At 42.5% G+C, this 22,462-nt stretch overlaps 2 protein-coding genes across 4 annotated transcripts in view; one reads left to right on the top strand and one right to left on the bottom strand.

The window, feature by feature from the left end:
- The window catches only part of SHISA6 (shisa family member 6), a 377,087-nt gene that overhangs the window by 281,354 nt on the left and 73,271 nt on the right, over positions 1 to 22,462 (bottom strand). The window lies entirely within an intron of this gene.
- LOC142459586 (small integral membrane protein 15-like) lies at positions 7,947 to 8,156 on the top strand. The gene has a single exon (XM_075561268.1). The coding sequence runs from the start codon at positions 7,947 to 7,949 to the stop codon at positions 8,154 to 8,156; it is 210 nt and encodes a 69-aa protein (XP_075417383.1).

Below are 22,462 nucleotides of genomic sequence, written 5' to 3'. Positions count from 1 at the left end.
CATTACACTTAATACATTCGTCAAACCTGCAATTCTAATTCTTGAAAGCAGTTTTCAAACTCATCTGTTTGGATGCCTGAAAGCACCTCCCTTGTTTTTTAATTCACGTCTTCTATGTTGTCAAACTGCTGTCCTTTCATGTCCCTTTTCATTCACGGAAACAGATAGAAGTCACACAGAACGACAGGGTCAGGTAAGTAAGGTACGTGGGGCAAGAGAGGCCTGCTGTTTTTTTTTTTGGCAAAAACAGGTGTACTGAGATGACTGTGTGAGCAGGTGCATTGTCGTGGTGCCCAAACTAGTTCCCTGTCTGCCACAAATCAGGCCTTTTTTTTTTTTTGGTCCACACTGTTACGCAGTATTTTCAGAACCTTGAAGTAGAAAGCATGACTAACAGTCTGACCTGGTGGAACAAACTCCAAATGCACATTAAAAAAAAGTGCGTTTCACGCTGATCTTTGATTTCACCTGACAAGTTTTAGAGGGCACAGTGATGATGGCATCTTCTACTGGCTTGATTGATGTTTGTTCTCGGGTCCTCACAAGAGCACTCTCTAGTCACCAATAAAATGTCTTGGCAAAAAATGTCTTGGCCATTTCAGAGATGTTGGCAAAAATGTCTTGGCAAAAATGTCTTGGCCATTTCAGAGATGTTCTTTCAAAGCATGGCATGTTTACAACTCAGTGCTCTTTTTATGGTCAGTCAGAACCCAAGGCACAAATTTTACAGCAACCCTTCTCATTCCCAAATCTTCTATTACAATCGCTGAACCAAGCGCCAAAATAGTCCAGATCACTTCCCCATCTCTTCAATGGTCCGTCATTGGTCTTTAAGCACAACTGCACAAATTTTGTCGACATTTTCGTCTGTTTGGGATGTTGATGGACATCCAGAATGAGGTTTGTTATCAATTGACATTTCACCTTTTTTGAAATGACAAAACACTTTTTTCCCCATAGTGTTGTCCTTGTAAACTGTGTTCAACATCACAACAGTTTCTCCAGCATTTTTCCTGAGTAGCAAACAAAATCTCATAGCTGCATACTGTTCTCTTAAATCAGCCATCACAAAATACGAGGTTTGAGTGAAATTACTTTTACGAAAAAATTCACTGTGACCAGGAAGAACCTTCCCAGGTGACGCCACTGGGTGCACTAACGCAGGATGAGTTGCTCCGTGCTTGCCATCAGGAAAAATGCATAGTACAAAAGCTCCAACCAGTGGAGCTTTTTACCATGTTTCTGTTTGGGTTGGTGTGTGTGTGTGTGTGTGTGTGTGTGTGTGTGTGTGTGTGTATCACTAGTTATGTTTCTCTAAAGAACCCTTGGACATGAGTCATAATTGACAGGATCATTAGACATGTGATTTAACTCAACTTCAGTTCTGTCCCCTGTGTGGATGCCAGGTTGCTTACATGGCTCAAAACCCAATCACGTGACTAGATTTTTTTCTGGCATGGACAGCTCCCATCCTGAGTTGTTGGTTAGAATAAACTGTCTAGGGCACATCATGAATTATCTTATTGGCATAAACTCTTATGTGTGGTCCTAGGGGTTTAGTGAGAATAGCAAAGACATTTCAATCACTCAAGAAATTCCTAGGGTTTAGATGTTACTTCACAGGAGACAGATACGGGTCAGGTCTCTCTTTGGATAAAGTTAATTCCTTACCCCACACCCCAACTGGTATTTGAAGGCACTAGTGGGGGAGAGGGGAGCTCTTTCCCTGAGATATATCTTTCACTTGCTTTTTGATACTGAAAATGTTATCATCATTTTACTATAAACTCTCTCATCTATAAGAATAAGGCATTGAAGTAGACTGCCTATGGCTTCTTTAACCCTAACTAAGCAGCATTTTCATTGCAAATTCTCTTACCTACATCAGTTTCCTCCATTGTGTCAAATTATATTGTGAATTTGAAGATCTATTTATATCCTCAAGTAAGTGTAAACGTCATGAAGGTACATTCTTTTTTGTCCCACATGGCCTGTTTTCCTCACCTCCCATAATAGGAGAGCTGTAACCTGGCCCGTGGGTAGCCTACCCATGCCATTTCCAAGCCTCCCCTGTAGTTAGCTATGGCCATGTGTCTAAGAATGCATAAAAAGCAAGCAAGAGTTAAGGTAATATTCTGAAGCTTGAAAGCTGATGAGCCTGCTGCTTCCACTGAATTTCCCCTTCCTATGAGTTAGAACATTGGTTAAGAAGCCCAGCTGTCACTACATCAATGAAGACATGACCTTCACAATGGCTGAGAGATAATACGGAAGGAACCTGAGTCCCCAAACCATCACATGGAACGGAGATGCTTACCAATGTGAAACTTAGGCTGCTGTTGGAGGAATAATTATCTTGTTGGAACCACAGCATTTGGTGTTCTTTTAATTAAGCAGCTTAGGCTTTAGAGCTAACTGATACAGAAAGCAACATGCTAAATATGTAGCACTGTCTGAAAGATTATTTTGCAAACAAATGAGAATGACATAAAAAGTTTCAAGAAATGTGAGGGCTCATGGGATTGGACAAGCCATCTGCTTCTATAGCCTGAATTCAGGATAGAGACTTCTTTCTTCAAAGTCTTTTCCAAAGGCCTAAGAAAAATCCTCAAACAAAGGTACCCATCCCTTTACAAAGATCAACTTAAAAAGCTGTCTTCCCACCCATCACAATGCTAGTTTCCAATACATTTGAGATAGTCATCACAGAAATGAAATACAGAGGCACTGGTCCAAGGCTCAAAAACATAACGCACACGTAAGAACTAAGCCTAGAAGAGAATATTAGGTATCGTTACTGGACCGTGGAACCATCTAGAAGTAAACAGATCAACAATCTCTAAAGTTTGGAAGCGAGAACTGCATGTACAGTGCCCAAACAACACCGACTAGCCTGCCCGACTCATGTACCAGAAGGAAGCTAATGGTGAAGCTCTCCGTTCTCAAGAAGGACATAAAGCCCCACTCAAATGGAGTGACAGAGGGACAGATGGGATCACAAAAGCAAGCCCCTGAGGGCGTATAGGATGAAACCAAGGACATGAACCAGGAAGATATTCCCAGGGAGAAGAACCAGGTTTTGGACCAATCCCTTCCCCTACTTTCAGGATAAAAGTTGTTCTTGCCCAACAGAACCCACCCACGGCAGTGGACCATCTGTGTGTCTCCCTTTTTTTCCTAATGGCAATAGTTACTGTGATTGTTTGGAGCCTCTTCACCGCTATAAATTTAGGAAGGTGGAAAACAAGAAGGGAAGGGAGAGGCTCAGATCGCTAACCATTATTCTTAGACCTATGGCTGATGAACAGACTATCTAGTTATGATGGTAAGAGAACTGCTCAGTCTCTGGAGATCCTGAACTCTGACTTGGATGCTACACCTGAAGAGTCTTTTCCTCAGGGAAGAGCTGGCGTCCTTCATAAGTGGAGGGTTGTGCAATTGTCATTTGGTGCCATGAGAGCAAACTATGGAGATGTAGACTGTTAGCTGTGTACCATGTTCCTTCTCGCTATGGGAACGAAGCCACAGCCTGGTGCATGGGAGCTCAATTCTTCTCTTTGCGTAGTGTTCCCTATGTAGGACCTCTCCAACACAAAGTAAGCAGACATGATAGTAACAGAAGTGATGACCCCATGTCTAGGCTGAAGTCTGTAGAGAAGTGGGCTTGCCCTAACTAACCCACCAAGGGAGATTTATCAATCCATTACAGCTTGATGAGGGACCCACACATTTCAATCTGGCCCAGTGCTTCCTGTTCCTCCGTTAGGGGCCCCACATGAGTTGCTTTTTGTTGTTTTTTTTAAAACAATTTATTAGGGACTCATGCAACTCTTATCACAATCCATACATATACATACATCAATTGTATAAAGCACATCCATACATTCCCCGCCCCAATCATTCTCAAAGCATTTGCTCTCCACTTAAGCCCTTTGCATCAGGTCCTCTCTTTTTTTCCCCTCCCTCACCGCTTCCCCCTCCCTCATGTGCCTTTGGTAATTTATACATCATTATTTTGTCATATCTTGCCCTATCCGGAGTCTCCCCTCCCCCCCCTTCTCTGCCGTCCCTCTCCCAGGGAGGAGGTCACATGTGGATCCTTGTAATCAGTTCCCCCTTTCCAACCCACTCACCCTCCACTCTCCCAGCATCGCCCCTCACACCCCTGGTCTTGAAGGTATCATCCACCCTGGATTCCCTGTGCCTCCAGCCCTCATATGTACCAGTTGTTCTTAGGTAGCAAGTGAGTTTCTAAAGATATCCAACATTGTTCCCAATATTGCACAACTGGAAAATCCTGGCTTAATCATGGAGGAAATGTACATATGTGGATGAGCCTCAAACACTCCAACACTGCAAGCCATCGTGCCATTGGTCCCAGGACTCGTGGAAGTGTGTGAAATCTGAACAGGAAGGCTGTTGTCCAGAGAGCATGTGGTCTCTCACAGCACCTATCCTTGGTTGTCTTAGGTCTTCTACAGCCAATGGACCAGTAGCCAAGTGAGAAGACGCAGCCTCTTGGGAGTGGTCTTGGGCTGTGCTTTTATCCTTTGGGTCTAATTATCAGAACCCAAGGCTAATTTTCCCACCCCCAGAAAATCCTTGGAGCAATTCTGAGTTCTTCTATCCTCTCCTCCACATCTGACTGACACTCTTTCCTCCACATCCTCAGCTGACTGTCCCTCCTGCCTCTGCTTCGGTCCTTACTCATGCGCTCTCCTGACACCTCCTCCTCTTTGCCTTTCCCCTACTCGCTTCCTCCCCAGTCAGTTCAAAATGCCACTGAAAAAATACCCTGCCTCCTTCCTCACAGAACCCCCCTGCTTACCCTTTGTCTTCCCCGCTGGCGCAGCCTAGGAGTAATACTTTCCTCAGCAACATCTCGGGCCCATCTTGAAGACGCCATAGAAGTTCACACTGGGGTTGAGAATCATTCTCTTGGCTACAGCTACTGGGCTGTATTTCCTAGGTCATCGCTGTAAGAAAGAGTCTGTCTTGAACCCAAAACAAGGGTGCCACGGGGCTTTTGCACAATATCATGTGTTCCTTGTTTTTTACTATCCTACCCTGCCTTTCCCTCTATCTTTCACCCAGGTCCAGGCAAACAGTGCATCCTAATGAGTTCCACTATTATCCCGATTGTCCTTGGGTGGAAACTGAGGCACACAAGGTATCAGACACCTTTTACGGCGTCACACAAGTGGCAAGTGCCAGCTTAATCATGGAGGAAATGTTAATGTCTGTAGAGACCAATTCATGGAATATCTGCAATACATGTATAATATTTTGAGACTGACATCTACAAAACAGCTGACTCAATCCTCAGGAGGCCAAATCTCGGCACACAGGAGTCTGTAGTCAGTCTTTTGCTATCTTATTAGGATGCCAGTACTTCCCAGGAAAGATCCAAAGTTGACATATTACCCTAGCTGTTCCCGGTAAAGTGATCTCCTACAAAAATGGGGCTTCTGACTCTGCCTTCCAGTCTCTATCCCCTCTGTAGAAAGAGCAAATGTTAGGGACTCCACTCATGTGGTCATTTGTGTGAAGTGTCTTCTAGGCACTGCTGGATTATTGTCTGTGCTGCAAGTTCCTCACAGGCTGTAAACATGGTGGTCTCTTGAGCAACCCACCCTCCCATTTCCAGTATCTACAACCCAGTTGAACAGACAAGTCAGAGAGAAAGATTGCCATTCCCGACACGTCTCCCTGCCCAACTTCCATCTTGAAGCCTCACAGGGGAGCTCAGCAAGATGCTCATAGGAGGTGCTCTGGATGGCTGAGGGGGGAGAGAGGAAGAGGAAGAGGTTTGTTGTGGGAAGCAGATGGCAAACCTGGATTGGAGCTCCCCAGAGAACCTGGCATGACAACCCTCTATCCTGGGAATGATGTCCCTGGGCTCAGCCTCTAGGTAGGAACATTTCTCAGGTGGGGGTCTGGCAGATGGAGTTTTCCAACTACCTTGTGGTGAGATCCAGTAAGGTAAGTTTCTCCCTTTTCCACTCTCCCTGCCCCCCCTCTCTTCTTTTACTCCTTTCATTCTTCATGTTCTCTTCTCCCTCCCCTCCCCTTGCCTCTTCCTCTCTGTCTCTCTGTCACACACACACACACACACACACACACACACACACACACACACACACACACACACACACACACACACACCAAAAGGGGCACTGTGCTGGGGTGAGAATTTCATTTCACAGAGGCATTATCATCCTCAGTCAGACTATCTTCCATTAACAAGGGACCCCGGGAGCCAACAAGGCACTCCTGATGCCGCCCTGCTGGAGAGTGCAAGGCACAGCAACATCCAGTTGAACTCCAGCAGAGTCTAGAGTTTCTCGTTTGCATCAGAAGCACCCAATTTCAAATTTCTCCCTGCATTCCTTACTCTTGTGTAAACCACATACCATGAAGTCTCCACCTCACAGTGACCTCATGTGTGCCATGGTAGAACTGGCTCCACAGGGTTTTTTCAGCAGCTAGTTGTTGGGGGGAGGTGTTTTATCAGGACTATTTTCCAGGGTATCTCTGTGTGGACTTAGGTCCCCAGCTTTCTGGTTAAAAAGGAAGCCTTAGTGGTGCCGTGGTTATGCACTGAGCTGCCATGCGCATGATTGTCTCCATGGAAGAAAAACTGGAATTTTTCCTCCCTTAAGCAGTTACTGTCTCGGAAATGAACAGGGCGTCCCTATGAGTCAACATTGACTTGAGAGCAGCGGGTCTGGTTTGGGGTTTACAGTGAACAGCTAGGAGCTTAAGCATTTACACAACTCAGAGACTCCAGTCCTCATACACCCTCCCCACTCACACACACATGAAAACATATTATTTCCATAGCTATTCACAGTTCCTGGATATGCCTGCCACTGGTGAAAGCTATTATTTTGTGGGGCTATTTTCTTGTCTATATACAGAGAGTGACTAAATTATAAGTCCTCTTCTTTGTAGGACCTGCACATTGCCATTAATTTGGGGAGCCAAAAGGGCTTGGACTGGTCTGAAAATTCTAGAGGTCAGCTACCCAGTCAGGCGGTTTCCTCCACATCTGCTTCACTGTCTCTTTCCTTTTGGAAGCATATCTCTAGCAAGGAAGTGCTTGTCTGCTTAGGCTTTTATGTTCAGGGGTCAATGAACAGGTGATCATGTGGAAAAGTTACCTGAAGATCCGATGTCTTGAAACCTGGATTCTGGCCACTGGTTTGCATGTCCTGGCTGTTCACCTTGGGCAACCCCCCCACCTGTAACATCGGGGTTTACAATGTCTAAACACAAGGAGGTTCCTCGCACCATAATACTCTGTAAATTATTTCATTCTCTAAACTGTTTGCATTTCGCTGACAGATAAATGAGCCCGGCATCTATAAATATGAATTCTTCCACAAAACTCCAACCAGAGGTAAACACATGAGCTCTAGATGCCAAAGCCGGGTTTGAGTAGGTGGAGAGAATTCCCCATCGCTCGCCTTCCCCTCATAGGCAAACTTTGGGGTTACACGCCAGACCCTGCACTCTCATTATGCTTCTCCTACAAGACCACAGGGCCATACACAGATGACAGGAACATCCCTGGGCAATTCCGCAAGTGTAGACAATTTCCGGAAGCAGACTCTGACTGAATAAAAGCAAGACAGGAAGAATGTTACTGCAATGAGCTCAAGGGAAAGATACTCCTAAGAGGGGAGATCCCTGCTTCCTGCTTCTGGTCTGGCGAATGTAAGCCTTCTCCCAGGAGTGTATGGTAGAACAGAAGAAGAAGGGAAACGTGAAGGGTCATCTGAAATTGTGATTTGCTCATTGATAACCCCCGGACAAAGTTCAAGATCACGATTTAAGTGTAAGGCATCCTGAAGAGACTAAGGCAAGTCTATCACTGAGCGGGCCGGGCCTGTCACTGAGGCAGCCACTCATTGAAGGCAGAGTTTTCTCAGCCCACTACAGGGATGCTTGACTTCAAGGTCTGGGCTGAGTGTGTGGTGGAGTGGGCCACAAAGGACCCCTATGGCTTCCTGGCGAAGGGGATTCTGGCCCTCCCTCCACTGTTCCTTGCAAGTGCTGTGCTGTCCTGGAAATTGGCCAGGATGATCGAAGCCAGGGAAAAGGAACAGAAAAAAAAGCAAAACTGTCGAGAAAATATTGCAAACACAAAATGACTAAAAAAGGATTGAAGCAAAGAGGACTCTGCAGTCAGAGAGCAATCACTTGGGAAATGCCGTCATGGTGGAAGGCCCCACTGAGGTTTCCTCTTCAGGTTTTAGGACAGTGTTATTTAGCAGACAGGATCTGATCATGTTGAAGAACCCCTTCCTCAACACTGAAATCATATTTCATCTTGGGCCTAGAAGTCTGTTGGTGTCAGTTGGCAGTTACTGCATATTCACATTTATTGTGCCACAAATTCTTTACAGCTCGCAGTTTTCCAGCATATGTACTGAAGTGAAACCATCCCCCCAAACCTTCCAATTATGAACTCTATTCAAATAAAGGCTTGAATTCAGGGGCCCTGCTTTGGACAAAGGAAATTATGACTGTGAAAATGAAAACTGTCCTTTCTGGGCATAAAGTGCGTTTTGGTTTAAAAAAGATAAAAGTACACTCAATCATACCTTATTCCATGGTTGCTTAATTCTTGGGTAAAATCATTTCTGGCTTTCTAAAAATGATATTAATAACTATTTCTGTGTTCTGCAATGTTGTTATGATTTTAGCCTTAGAAGAGTGTGAATTATATCAGATGTTCTGCATTTTTAGAAAATTAATTTTACAAAGAGTTTTCTTATTATCTTACCTATGTGTCTATGTGTTTATCACTGGCTATAACAATATTTGTACTTATGACCATTGCCATATTCTTAGAGATTATTTTCTCAGAAGAATAAATTTATGATTTAAAGCTTAAATTTAAAATACCAAATATAGTCATACCTACATTTGGGGTTTTTTTTTTCATGTGCTAAATGGAAATAATTAGAATGCTTTATCAGATAATTTGTTGATTATATAGGTAGTGCTACTTTTTTCTTCATTTCATTCTCTGTTTTAACTCATGTAGTGAAGTAGTGAAGTCCTGTATTTTGATCACTTTCAAGGTAGACATTTAATTTCAAATTTTCTATCAGAGAATGTTAATGAATAAGGCTAATAGTTAAGACATAATTCATGAGTGACAAAGAAAAACTTACATTTTAGAAAACTCTGCTGTACATTGTAGTAATTGGAAAAATAGGTAAATTATATGAAAATGAAATTTTAACTAGAATAACAACTGAATAAGTTGTAAAACTGGAAATGTTTATGTTTAAAAAGGACTTTTGTAAATGCAAAGTCCACTAATGTTTTCATTGCTATTTAATATCCTATCCCTACCTCTGACACAAATTTTGATTTTTGAAAACTTGTCCAGAAGCTCTAATTTAAAAATGAACTTATACTGAAATACATTTAATACTTTAAAAAAATCATTTATAAATTTAAATCATTTTATTGGGGCTTGTACAATTCTTATCACAATCCATACATCCATTTATTGTGTCAAGCACATTTGTACATTTGTTGCTATAATCATTCTCAAAACATTTGCTTTCTACTTGAGCCCTTGGTATCAAGTCCTCATTTTTTCCCCTCCCTCCTTTGTCCTCCCTCCCTCACGAACCCTTGATAATTTATAAATTATTATTATTTTGTCATGTCTTACATTGTCTGATATCTCCTTTTAACCACTTTTCTGGTGTCCATTCCCCAGGGAGGAGGTTATATGTAGATCCTTGTAATAAGTTCCTCCTTTCTACCCTACCTTCCCTCTACCCTAGAGGTATCACCACTCTTGCCACTGGTCCTGAGGGGTTCATCTGTCCTGGATTCCCTGTGTTTCCAGTTCCTATCTGTACCAGTGTACACCCTCTGGTCTAGCCAGATTTTTAAGGCAGAATTGGGTTCATGATAGTCGGAGGGGGGCGTGGGGGGAAGGTGAGAGAGGAAGCATTAAAGAACTAGAGCAAAGTTGTATGTATCATCATTGCTACACTGCACCCTGACTGGCTCATCTCCTCCTTGAGACCCTTCTGTAAGATGTCTAGTTGCCTGCAGATGGCCTTTGGGTCCCCGCTCCATATTCCCCCATTCACAATGATATAATTTTTTGTTCCTTGATGCCTGAAGCCTTATCCCATCGACACCTCATGAGCACACAGGCTGGCGTGCTTCTCCCATATGGGCTTTGTTGTTTCTCAACTAGATGGCTGCTTGTTTATCTTCAAGCCTTTAAGACCCCAGCTATCTTTTGATAGATGCACACCCTCAGCTTTCGTCACCACATTTGCTTATGCACCCACTTTGTCTTCAGTGATTGTGTTGGGAAGGTGTGCATCATGGAATGCCAGTTTAATAGAACAAAGTGTTCTTGCATTGAGGGAGTACTTGAGTGGAAGCCCAATATCCATCTGTTACCTTAACACTAAACCTATAAATATATGCACATAGATCTATTTCCCTGTCATCATAAAAATAAGTTTACATGTGTACATGCCTGTATTTAGAATTCCATAAATGCCCTATGCCTCCTAGTTCTTTCCTCTATTTCCTTTTACTTTCCCCTTGTCCCACTATCATGCTCAACATTAATTTGGGTTTCAGTAATTCCTCTCAGTTACATTGCCCTTGATGAAGCCCTACCAGATCTCTTACACCCTCCTTGCCACCGACTTGGGATCACTTGTTGTTCCCTTGTTCCTGCGTTTGTCTATACCACTTCCTTTCCCCCACCTCCCCTTCTCCAATGTCCCCCTGGAATCGTTGGTCCCATTGTTTTCTCCTCCAGATTGTTTATCCCGCCTGGGCTTTGGTTTGGGGTACAATGCACATATGTTATAACCTTTCTCACAAGGCTACAGATTTCCATTACAGCTAATAAGCAGTCTCATAGAAGTTTAGGACAGCGTTTCTCAACCCTGAGATTGCGAGGACACCTGGGAATGGCTGTGGAGAGTTTGAACAGCACTTAGCTTTATTATTGTAGGTTACTATTCACTATTGGCTCCAGAAAAAGGACTCATTCGAATACTGGCCCCTATAGTTCTACAGACCAGTTTAAGAAAAACCAGCTTAAGATATATCTAAAATGTTTAGGTTTCACCATGCAAGCGGTTCCATAGAATAGAAGGCATTTATAAACATGGCTTGCTCTACAAGCTACATTTTAGAGTAAAAATACTTAGGTAAAGGAAATGTATGCCCTGTAATTCTTTGTTATCTATGAAAGGTGTTGTGTCATTCATTCTGTTACCTATGAAGGGTCTGATTGCATGAGTTTGGGGTGGGTGGGGGAGAAGGATGTGGCAGTCTGGTTCTGCAAAGACTACAGTCTTGGAAACCTCAGGGGGCAGTTCTACTCTGTCCTAGTGGGCTCAAGGGGGCTGCTGGTTGGAACCGTGTTGGTGAGAGTTTATTGTGCCAACCTGGCTGATAAACACATGTGGGATTAATTGAAGGGAGGAGGGATAAATGGCGTAGTGAGCTTCGAGTTCTCAGGTCTCTTGCTTTGTGATGATCGGACCAGGGTGCAGCTGGCAAGGCTCACTTCCTGCAAGACATCCCTGAGGAGAAGCCACATGGACCTACCCCGATGCAGTCCTGGGTGCTGGAGCAGCTATGTGGAGACCCCTGCCAGTGCTGAGATGCTTACACATTCACTGCCTTGGCTTTCCTCCTGTAGTCAGCATCGTTGTGTCTGTTTTGTGAGATGGAGGAGGACTTTGTGGACTGGTGTTGGACATATGGGTTAATTCTGGATTTGTGGGCTTGGGCAGCACTGGGTTGGGATGTTTCCTTGATGCACACTTAACCTTTACATAAAACTCTCTCTTATACATCAGATGCTGTGGATTTGTTTCTCTAAAGTACCCAGACTAATACACTTGGCAAAGGGTTTAATTTTAAATTTAGATTAAAGTCTCATTTTCCTATAATTTCTTTAGATGTATATCTATAATTAAAGTCTTAACATATGACAATTTTGGATTTGTTTGACATAATGACTTTAATTTTCCTCAACATGTATGGGGCCTTTTGATACTTAGGAGAGCAACACAATTTTTAAATACTTGTGTTTTATGGGGTTGGGGTGGGCTATAAATAAAGAATATTTATGAGGTTTGGAATTCATTCCCCAAAAAAAGGGAGGGGTGAGAACATCATTCATGCGAGGTATAATGGAGGATAAAAAGCACCCCCCCAGTCCTCTAGCCAGCACCCCTGCAAGGGAATAAATTAAGGAAGATATTGATCCAAAGTGTTGGGATCCTTTGGACTACCTCATTAGGCCCTGGCAGAGCCAGGTGGTGGGCCAAAAGAAGGAAGGAACTGGAAAGACAAATGGAGATCAATGTGCCATCTACTCGTATTGTGATGGGATTTTGCGCCCACCTGGGGATCTGATGCCATGGGAGTGTGGTTAAAGGTCCTGTAGGCTGCCCTGCTCCCAGGAGAAAACAGCTCAGCTTCTTCTGGACAGCCTCCTATGTCCCTTGCCCTGCACACCCCACGGCATTATAGGCTGTTCAGCAAGAAAACAGATGTGTATTCTAGCTGCCATGCATCACAGGGTCTGCCATGGGCACTAGTGCCATGGGAACCTAAACTGCCTAGGAGGCCCTGACAGCCAGAAGTGGGAAGGCCTACGGTGGAGCACAGGCTGGGACTCTGGGGCAGCGCCACTGGGACTTCCTTTGGCTTCGCATCTTGCCAAGACCCTTTGAAAGTCTTTCCCATGCCTGATATTTAAGGCTGTTTGTTTTCTCTCCTGTGTGAACATGTTGTGGTTTCCTCCTTCACCATAACGCAGAGCTCAGCAATTACAGTATGTTCTGGAAGGATAGCAGATGGGGCAGGAGCATGGAGCTGTGCATTCCCTGTGTACTCCACCCACTCATTCATCCCCTCAACTTCACAACTGTCAAATAACACTTCAGTGAGAACTATGTTTCCTGGCCAGCGTGCCAGGATTTTAAATCCCACCAACACCACCGGCTACTGCAGGGTCGACTGGAGACCCTGTGGATGTGAGAGTATATAGCACATAGACGTTTCAGTGGCTGACTTTTCAGAAGGAGATCACCAGGCTTTGCTCCAAGGTATCTTTGGATGTACTTGAATCTTCAACCTTTCGGTTATCAGCAAGTACATTAGCCAAATAAATTCCAATTTAGACGCCTGCTTTTCCTACAACTATCTCCTCTCAAGAACTTACGTTGAAGCAGTAAGAGCCCTAGTGGAACAATGGCTTTAGAGTTGGTCTGCTTCATACGTCCATCACGGCTTTTTAGCGATGCATAGTACTCCATTGGATGGATGCACCACAGGTTTTTAATTTACTCATCAGTTGATGGATATTTGGGTTGTGTCCAAGCAGCACTGAAGCTGACGCTCAGGGAGAGGGACATGTCTGATTAGAACACATGGAAGCAAATGAAAGGGGAAAAAGAGGGAATGGAGCGCATCCTGGCCCACCAAGCCTTCAGGACAATATTCCCATTCAGAGCAGCCAATCCACAGAAAAGACCATATGGCTGGCCCCACTATGAGACACGACATCTCTCACTGACCCATATCCCTACAGAGGACAACACTGGAGACACAGTATGGGAATTGCGCCCGATCTGATCCCACCACACCAAGACAAAACACTAAATGCATGCAACAGAACAGCAAGGGGAACAGAACAACAAAGTCCCCGGGGAATACCAAAAATAGACTTTGGGGCCAGGGCTTGGCACCCCATCAGACTGGACTGGAAAACATTCCTAAAGGCCCAAAACAGTTCTTGAACTAACTACAAGCTTTTCCTTTTTGTTGTAGTTTTTGTCATTGGGTTTTTTTTTATGTTGTTTTGTTTTGTTTTGTTGCTTGACTTTGCTCTGTCTTGTTTATGTGCATGTTATTATCTCCACAGGTCTGTCTAAGTAAGATAGGCTGGATGAACAATCTGGAGGAGAAAACAATGGGATCAACACTTCCAGGGGGACATGGGAGAGGGGGAGGTGGGGGGAAAGGTAGTGGTGTTAACAAACCCAGGGACAAGAGAACAACAAGTGATCCAAGAGGCCTGGTAGGGTGTGATCAAGGGTTATGTAACCGAGAGGAATTACTGAAACACAAATGAAAGCTGAGCATGATAGTGGGACAAGAGGAAAGTAAAAGGAAATAGAAGAAAGAGCTGGGAGGCAAAGGGTATTTATAGAGGTCTAAATACAGGCGTGTACACATGTAAATATATTCGTATATGAGGATAGGGAAATAGATCTATGGGCATATATTTACAGGTTTAGTATTAAGGTAGCAGATGGACACTGGGCCTCCACTCAAGTACTCCCTCAATGCAAGAATACTTTGTTCTATAAACTGGCATTCCATGATGCTCACCTTCATGGCACAATTGCTGAAGACAAATGTGGTGAAGAAAGCTGATGGTGCTTGGCTATCAAAAGATATAGCATCTAGGGTCTTAAATGACTTGAAGGTAAACAAGCGGCCATCTAGTTCAGAAGCAGCAAAACCCACATGGAAGAAGCACAGCAGCCTGTGTGATCATGAGGTGCTAAAGGGATGAGTTATCAGGCATCAAGGAACAAAAAAATCATATCATTGTGAATGAGGGGGGAGTTCAGAGTGGAGACCCAAAGCCCATCTGTAGGCAATTGGACATCCCCTGACAGAAGGGTCATGGGGAGGGATGAGCCAGTCATTTTGCAGTGTAGCAACTATGAAACATACAACTTTCCTCTAGTTCCTAAATGCTTCCCACCCCCCACCTCCCACTATTATGATCCTAGTTCTACCTTGCAAATCTGGTTAGACCTGAAGATGTACACTGGTGTAGATAGGAACTGGAAACACAGGGAATCCAGGACGGATGATCCCTTCAGGACCAGTGGTGAGAGTGGCGATGCCAGGAGGGTGAAGGGAAGGTAGGGGGGAAAGGGGAAACCAATTACAGGAATCTACATATAACTTCCTCACTAGGGGCTGGACAACAGAAAAGTGGGTGGAGGGAGACATCGGACAGTGTAAGATATGACAAAATAATAATGTATAAATTATCAAGGGTTTATGAGGGAGAGGAGAGTGGGAAGGGAGGGGGGGGAAATGAGTAGCTGATGTCAGGGGTTTAAGTGGAGAGCAAATGTTTTTAGAATGATGAGGGCAAAGAATGTACAAATGTGCTTTACACAATTGATGTATGTATGGATTGTGATAAGAGTTGTATGAGCCCCTATAAAATAATTTTAAAAAATAGTTGTCTGCAAGCCACAAAGGAAGCAATTCAAAACTACCAGCAGTTCCAAGGAAGAAACATGATGGCTTGTATCCTGTAACGAGTTAGTCTTGGACACCTACAGGGGCAGTTCTTCCCTGTTTTATGGGTCATTACGAGTCAGAATTGAGAGGTGGCAGTGCGGTGATTTGGTTTTGAGAGCAGCTAATCAAATGAAGTACAAAACAGAAGCCAAGTCCATTTTATGGAGACCACCTTTTATTATTGCTGCAGAATGCTAGTTTGGGATCTATAGTGAATAAGGACTAAAAATCTGGCCCTGGAAACTCACATGGTTTGCTAGGTGTGTGACATGTGGCTAAACCAGAAGCAGCTTAAGGTGGCAGCTTAGTCAGATGCCTTCTGATTTTCCTCTTGCGACAAAAACTTGAGGAAACAAGTGAATGGAATATAGAAGTACAACTTTGGAGCACTGATCATCAATATCAGGAGCCAGTGAACTTATTCATAGCGAGGACACTGGTCCCTCCACTCACTAGGCAAGTATCACCCCCAGCTCTAAGACTAGTGGACTGAGAACACACATCGTCGAACACCAACCCAGATTGCTGTCAACTGCTCTGTAGAAACAATGCTCAGACACTTGACTCCACAGTTTCACGCTCTACCGCCCCCGAGACAGGTGGTGAGCATCCCAGTGCTGCCAAACTCGGTCAAAATAGCACACCTGTCACTTCCACTCAGACATATTAAACCAAACAATTTAAGAAACAAAATCAGAGTGAAGCAAACCAACATACAATTTAAAAAATTCAATAACCTTTACATTGTCTCAGATACAACAGATAACTTCAAATCACACATACAAAAGGGCTAGATAGTTCAAGCAAGTGACCAAAATTCAGAGTCAGAAGACCTCCCAGAAGAAGACATGGCATGGGAACAACATGGTAAAGAATTGGAAATAATGATATGTTTCAGGACCCTTCAACAGAAAAAAGACAAAGCCAAAATAAATATCTACTCGCCCAATGAAAGAGTCACAAATTATATATATCATCTTTCATATAGCTTAAAAGAGAAGTAGACAACAACACAGTAATAGTAGGAGACATTAATACACCACTTGTGATGAAGGACAAAACAACAACATAGATATACATGATCCAAAGAATAGTACCAACTTGACATCATAGACAAATAGAGAACACTACGACTGTACAATATGCATTTCCCACAGTTTCCATGGGTCATTCTCAAAATGTTAGGACACAAAATAAATGTAAACTTATTAAAATATAAATCAGTAACAGGAAGGACAAGATAAAAAATAAAACAGAATTCAAATACAGGAAAATGAAATATAACACCCTGCTCCAAAATTATGGATTAATAATAAAAATACTTAAACAAGAATGAACACATTATTAAAAAAAAACCTTCGGCAAGCAGCAAAAGCAAGGCTCAGAGGTCAATTTATGGCAATAAACTCACATCAAAATGAAGAAAGAACTGAAATCAACACATTAATACAATAACTCCAGCAAATAGAAAAAGGAAATAAGGAAGATAACCCAGAAGAAAGGAAACAATATAATTTAGAGAAGAAATAACTAAAATGGAAACAAAAAATAGAAAGAAGCAATGAAAATAAGTGGATCTTTGAATATATTTATAAAATCATGAAATCGCTGCCCAAAAGAGGGGACCCAAATAACAAGTAAGAAATGAAATGGACAACATCAGAACAGAACCAACTGACATGAGACGTTAACAACAGGATACTCTGAAGGACGATACCCCAACAAATTTGAAAATGTGTAGATGAAATAGATTTTTAGAAATGTCCTGCCCACCTAACTAACACAGTCTGATGTGGAAAATTTGAACAGAATTATAACTATAGAAAAATTGAACAATTTTAATTTTTAATTATATTTTTAAACTCTTATTTAAAAAAAGTCTTGTCCCAAACAACTTCCCTGATAAATTCTAACAAAGATTCAGAGAAGAGCTGACACCAATTCTACTCAAATTTTTCCAGAACTTGAAAAAAGATGGCATATACTTGAATTCTTTCTAAGAAGCAAGTATAACCCTGGTACCATAGCCGGGATAAGGCACTACTGTAAAAGAAAATGATTGCTCAATATCCTTTGTGAATATAGACCCAAATATTCTCAACAAAATCCTAGCAAATAGAAACCTACATCATATCAAAATAAATAAATAAATAGTGCATCACAACAAAGTGAGAGACATACCAGGTGAACAGAATAGTGAAACATTAGAAAAGCAATCAAAGTAACGTGCCACATAATTTTTTTAAAAGAAAAGAACCACATAATTTTAACAATCAGTGCAGAAAAAGCATTTTAAAAAAATCCAATCCAACACCCATTCCTGATAAAAACTTTCAGCAAAATACAAATAAAAGGGAAATTCTGGAACGTAATTAGGGAGCTTAAAATTTTTCACAAAAATGGAATTAAAAGATAATTAATTTTTCTATAAAGTTTTTGAAGCCTCATATATGAAACTAATGGGAAATATTAATCTCAATGGAGAGCAGCTAGAAGCATTTAACTTATGAATGGGGAGCAGGAACATATACTTTCTATCAACAGTCTTATTGAATATTGTATCAGAAGTCCAAGCAGAGAACCAGAGAAACCAACTAGCTAACCAACCAACCAACCAACCAACCAGAGAAATAAGGAAAGAAAAGGAAATAAAAGCCTCCAACTTGGTAAGGAAGAAGTAAACCTATCTCTACTTGCTGACAGACAAGACATAGAGAATAACAGAGACATACATAGATTCAGTAAGAGAGCTACCAGAACTAACAGAAGAATAAAACAAGGTAACAGGGTACAAGATGAATATACAAAAGTCAGATAAATTCCTCTACACCAGTGGTTCTCAACCTTTTTAATGCCTCAACCATTTAATACAGTTCCTCATGTTGTGGTGACTCCCCCCCAACCATAAAATTATTTTTGTTGCTACTTTATAACTATAATTTGGCTACAGTTATGAATCAGGTAAGCCCTTTAAAGGGGGGTTATTCAACCCCCAAAAGGGGTCACAACCCACAGGTGAGAACTGCTACTCTACACTAACAAAGAAAACTCTGAAAAGAAAATCAGAAAAGCAATTCTATTTACAATAGCCACCCCAAAGATGAAATATTTAGGAATAAATGTAACCAGAGAAACAAAAGCCCTATATAATGCAAATTAGAAAACATTCCTTCAAGAAAAGGATAGCATCCTACAGAAATGAGACTATTCCATGCTCATGGATAGACGAGTTCACATTGGAAAACCGGATATTACCCAGAGCAATCTATAGAGGTAATACAATCCTAATCCAGATTTCAACATCATTCTTTAATGAGATGGAAACATTAACCATCAACTTTATATGGAAAGAAATCCCAAATAAGCCTCACAATACCAAGTCTCAACTCCTACTACGCACTGCCTATACAACAGCTACACAGATCAATAACACAAAATTGAGACTCTAGTTGTAAAATCTATGAACTGCTCCTCGTTGACAATGGGTCAATGTCCGTTGACTGGGGAAGAGACAGTTTCTTTAACAAATGGTGCTCAAAAAACTGGGTGTCAATTAGCAGGTTCCTAAGTCTGACTCAGGGTAACCCTACCAGACAGAATGGAACTGCCTCATAGGTTCCAAAGCTATCATCTGTACAGAAGCAAACTATGCTTCAAACTATCAACCACTTGGTTAGTAGTCAAGCACCTACCCACTTGGCTGCCAGGACTCCTTCTCACTAGCCTATCACTGTCTTAAACTACCCAAATCTGTATTACCTTAAAAGCCACAATTTCAAACAAACACTTCACCTCTTTGAAAATTCACTGGTGCGGGTTTTCTCACAGCCTCAGCGTGTCCACCTCATTGAAATACGCGGTACTCACCCCACTGTCTTCCACCTGCTTCTGACCCAGCCTGGAATCCATCACTTATCATTATCTTATCTGCATTTCAAACACTCTCAAGTATTTTGCTTTGTCACCCTAACTCTCATTATCTATTGCTCTCTCCATACTTGCACTTACCAGTTGAACTTTTCCTGAGATAATTGTGCCAAGTGGCTTATTGGTTTCACTTTAAATTTGTGATCTCAAATCACTGGGAATTCAAGCTTGTAGAGCAAACCCTATTAATTCGTTTCCCATCTCAGATAAGACTGCTGGGTCGCACCTCTGGTTACAGCCTGGCAGAAGAATGCTCAGGAGTGGAGAACATCAGTACTGGCATCAAGCCTTGGAAGTTCAAGTCCCAGTTCTAACGCTTCAGCTCCGGAGTCACAATCCATTAACCAAAGCTTGATCAGCTTCAACTCCCTCTTTATTGTTCAAGATGTTTCTTAAATGAATGGATGCAAAGCTTTTAGAGCAGAGACTGGCACCGGGTAAAGACTTTTTATGTTGTTGTGAGTGCTGTGTATTGTTAGTTGCTGTCAAATCCGCTCTCGGTCATCTTCAAGTGTAACAGAAAACGTGTTCGGGTCCTGCCCCCTCTCCATGATCTTTGAGATGTTCGATTCCTTTGTGGAGGTCTTTGGGTCGATCTAACTCCTGGAGAATTTCTTTCATTTTCATTGCCCCTCTACCTAACGTTTTTGCATTCTTTTCCATGCCAGGAAAGGGCAGCACTAAAATACAGGAAATGATCCTGACTCAACCCAAGGATGTAGAAGCGACCCCTAAGCACCAATTTCCTCCCTTATTACCCACCTTTTGCCCAAATGTTTCCCAACCCACCTGCTGGGTTTCAATTCTTCACCACCATCACTTTCACCTGGCCTGCTGCAATGTTCGTCCGACTGCTCTCGTTCCAGCCTGTGCCCTTTTAGAACATATTCTCCAAGGAGCAGCTGGAGAAATCGTTTAAAAATATAAATCAGACTATGTCAGGTTCCTCATTGCTGTAAATATGAAGTCTCCGTCTAGTTCATAAACCCTACCAGAACTCTGCAAGTCCATCTCTTCCAGCCCTGACCCCCTCTTGCCAGTCACACTGGATTGGGGGATCCTCAAACTCACCTTGCTCATTCCTATTGCAGCACTATTGCCTGACCCTGGTGGTTCAAGACTCTGGCAACACCGCTAACCTAAAAGTTGGCCGTTCAAACCCCACCCAATGGTTCTGTGGAGGAAAGGCCTGACAATCAGTTTCTGTACAGACCACAGCCAAGTAAACTCCATGGAACGGTTTTAAGTCATGGCAAATGAAGACTATTCTGAGCAGCAATCGAGGGTCCCATGCCATTTGTATGCTACCTTCTCTCTTGCCCCATGCCTCAGATCTCAATGTAAATAAACATAACATTACTGAGGTAGTTAGTTTATTGTGCCAACCTGACTGATAAACACATGTGGGGTTAATTGAAGGGCGGAGGGACAAATGGCTCAGTGAGCTTCACCTTTCTAGTTCTCGGGTCTCTTGCTTTCTGATGGTCGGCCAGTGTGCAGCTGCCTTAGCCAGTTCCCTGCTGCAGCTGACAAGGCTCGCTTCCTGCAAGACATCCCTGAGGAGAAGCCACGTGGACCTACCCCGATGCAGCCCTGGGTGCTGGAGCAACCGTGTGGAAACCTCTGCCAGCCCTGAGATGCTTACACGCTCACTGATTCGGCTTCCTCCCAGTGTTGGCATCATTGTGTCTGTTTTGTGAGATGGAGGAGGACTTTGTGGATTGGTATTGGACATGTGGGTTAATGGATTGATGTTAGACTGTGGGCTTGGGCAGCACTGGGTTGGGATGTTTTCTTGATGCGCCCTTACCCTTTATATAAAACTCTCTCTTATACATGAGTTTCTGAGGATTTGTTTCTCTAAAGTAACGAGACTAGCACAATTACCACCCAGTCTATAGAAGCCTTCCCTGGGTAACTTGCTATCACCTCACTCTATTTCAATTACCTGCACAGGAAGTGTTAGTGTGATCATTCCCGTGTGTGTGTGTGTGTGTGTGTGTGTCCATTTGTTTATTGCCTACTACAGCACATGGCACATGGTAGACTGTTTGTAACTATTTGCTGGATGAATGGATAAATGGCATTTCCCTCCAGTTTGCTCTAAATACAACTGAAGAAAGGATGGTGGGAGGGGGTGAAGAGGAGGCCCCTAGAATAAAAGTAAGCTGACTATCTTTCAAATCACTGGAGAATAAGAGGCAAAGAATTGTAAAAATAAAAAAAATGGAAGGGCAAGACCAATGAAGTATATCTTTAATGAAAAGAAAAATACGCTAACAAAATATATCAGTTACCAAATAAATATGCATAGGCTTCACACCTCTGTTATACTGAAAGCTTCTCACGTGGGGACCCAACACAAAAGCTTATTATAAGCTGTGTGCAAGAGATATGCCTGAAATAAAATGATAGGAAAGTGCTAAATAAAATGATTTATGAGGAGCAAAGGTATCTGTGGAAAATAAAAACAAACCAACAAATTCAGGACTGGGAATAAGTGCTACAGTGCATACAAGTCAAAGCAAAGCGCATCAGAGAGGAGGGAAATCTGATCCAGAGTCGACATGTACACATGAGTCCAATAAGCGCTGCTTTATGTGTTGAGCTAAGGCAACCAGATACATATATTTTAATGTTACACATGTCAATCCCTATGAAATTGACTGGATCCAATTGCCTTGACCTGTAACACCAGCAATTTTTTTTAATAATTGAATTTTTTATTGTAAATTAAGTTTGGGGGTTTTCATCTCAGACCACCAACCAACCCCCGGCCATGTTTATCCCTGATTTCTCTTCTCCCTGTTATTCTTATAGCTCTCTATCCTGCCTTTTGCCCCAGTCGATACCTGTCAGCCTCCAAGCCCGTGGCTTCATTTTCCCATCCTCACCTGCCCTTTCCGGGACACCTTTAAAGTCTGCCCCTGTCGGGATGGGATTGTTTTTAGCTTTTCTCCTTAGAGTTGTTGTCTCATACAATATTTGTCCTCTTGTGACTGACTATCACAAGGTTCTCAGCATACTGTTCTCCAGGTTCTTCCATGTCCAAAGGTCCTTTGTAGTAAACACAGGAATTTCTTGTGTTGCATAATACCAAGAGAAATGAAACACAATCATGGAAAGATGTAATACATTTCTGTCTACTATGATAAAAAACAAATAAGGATAGAGATTTGAA

This window comes from Tenrec ecaudatus, chromosome 10, assembly GCF_050624435.1.
Source record: "Tenrec ecaudatus isolate mTenEca1 chromosome 10, mTenEca1.hap1, whole genome shotgun sequence".
NCBI classification, from domain to species: domain Eukaryota; kingdom Metazoa; phylum Chordata; class Mammalia; order Afrosoricida; family Tenrecidae; genus Tenrec; species Tenrec ecaudatus.
This window is presented reverse-complemented; position numbering and strand designations above follow the sequence as displayed.

Coding starts and splice junctions, on each gene's coding strand:
- LOC142459586 (XM_075561268.1), top strand. CDS start 7,947: ATGCTTGACTTCAAGGTCTGGGCTGAGTGTGTGGTGGAGTGGGCCACA.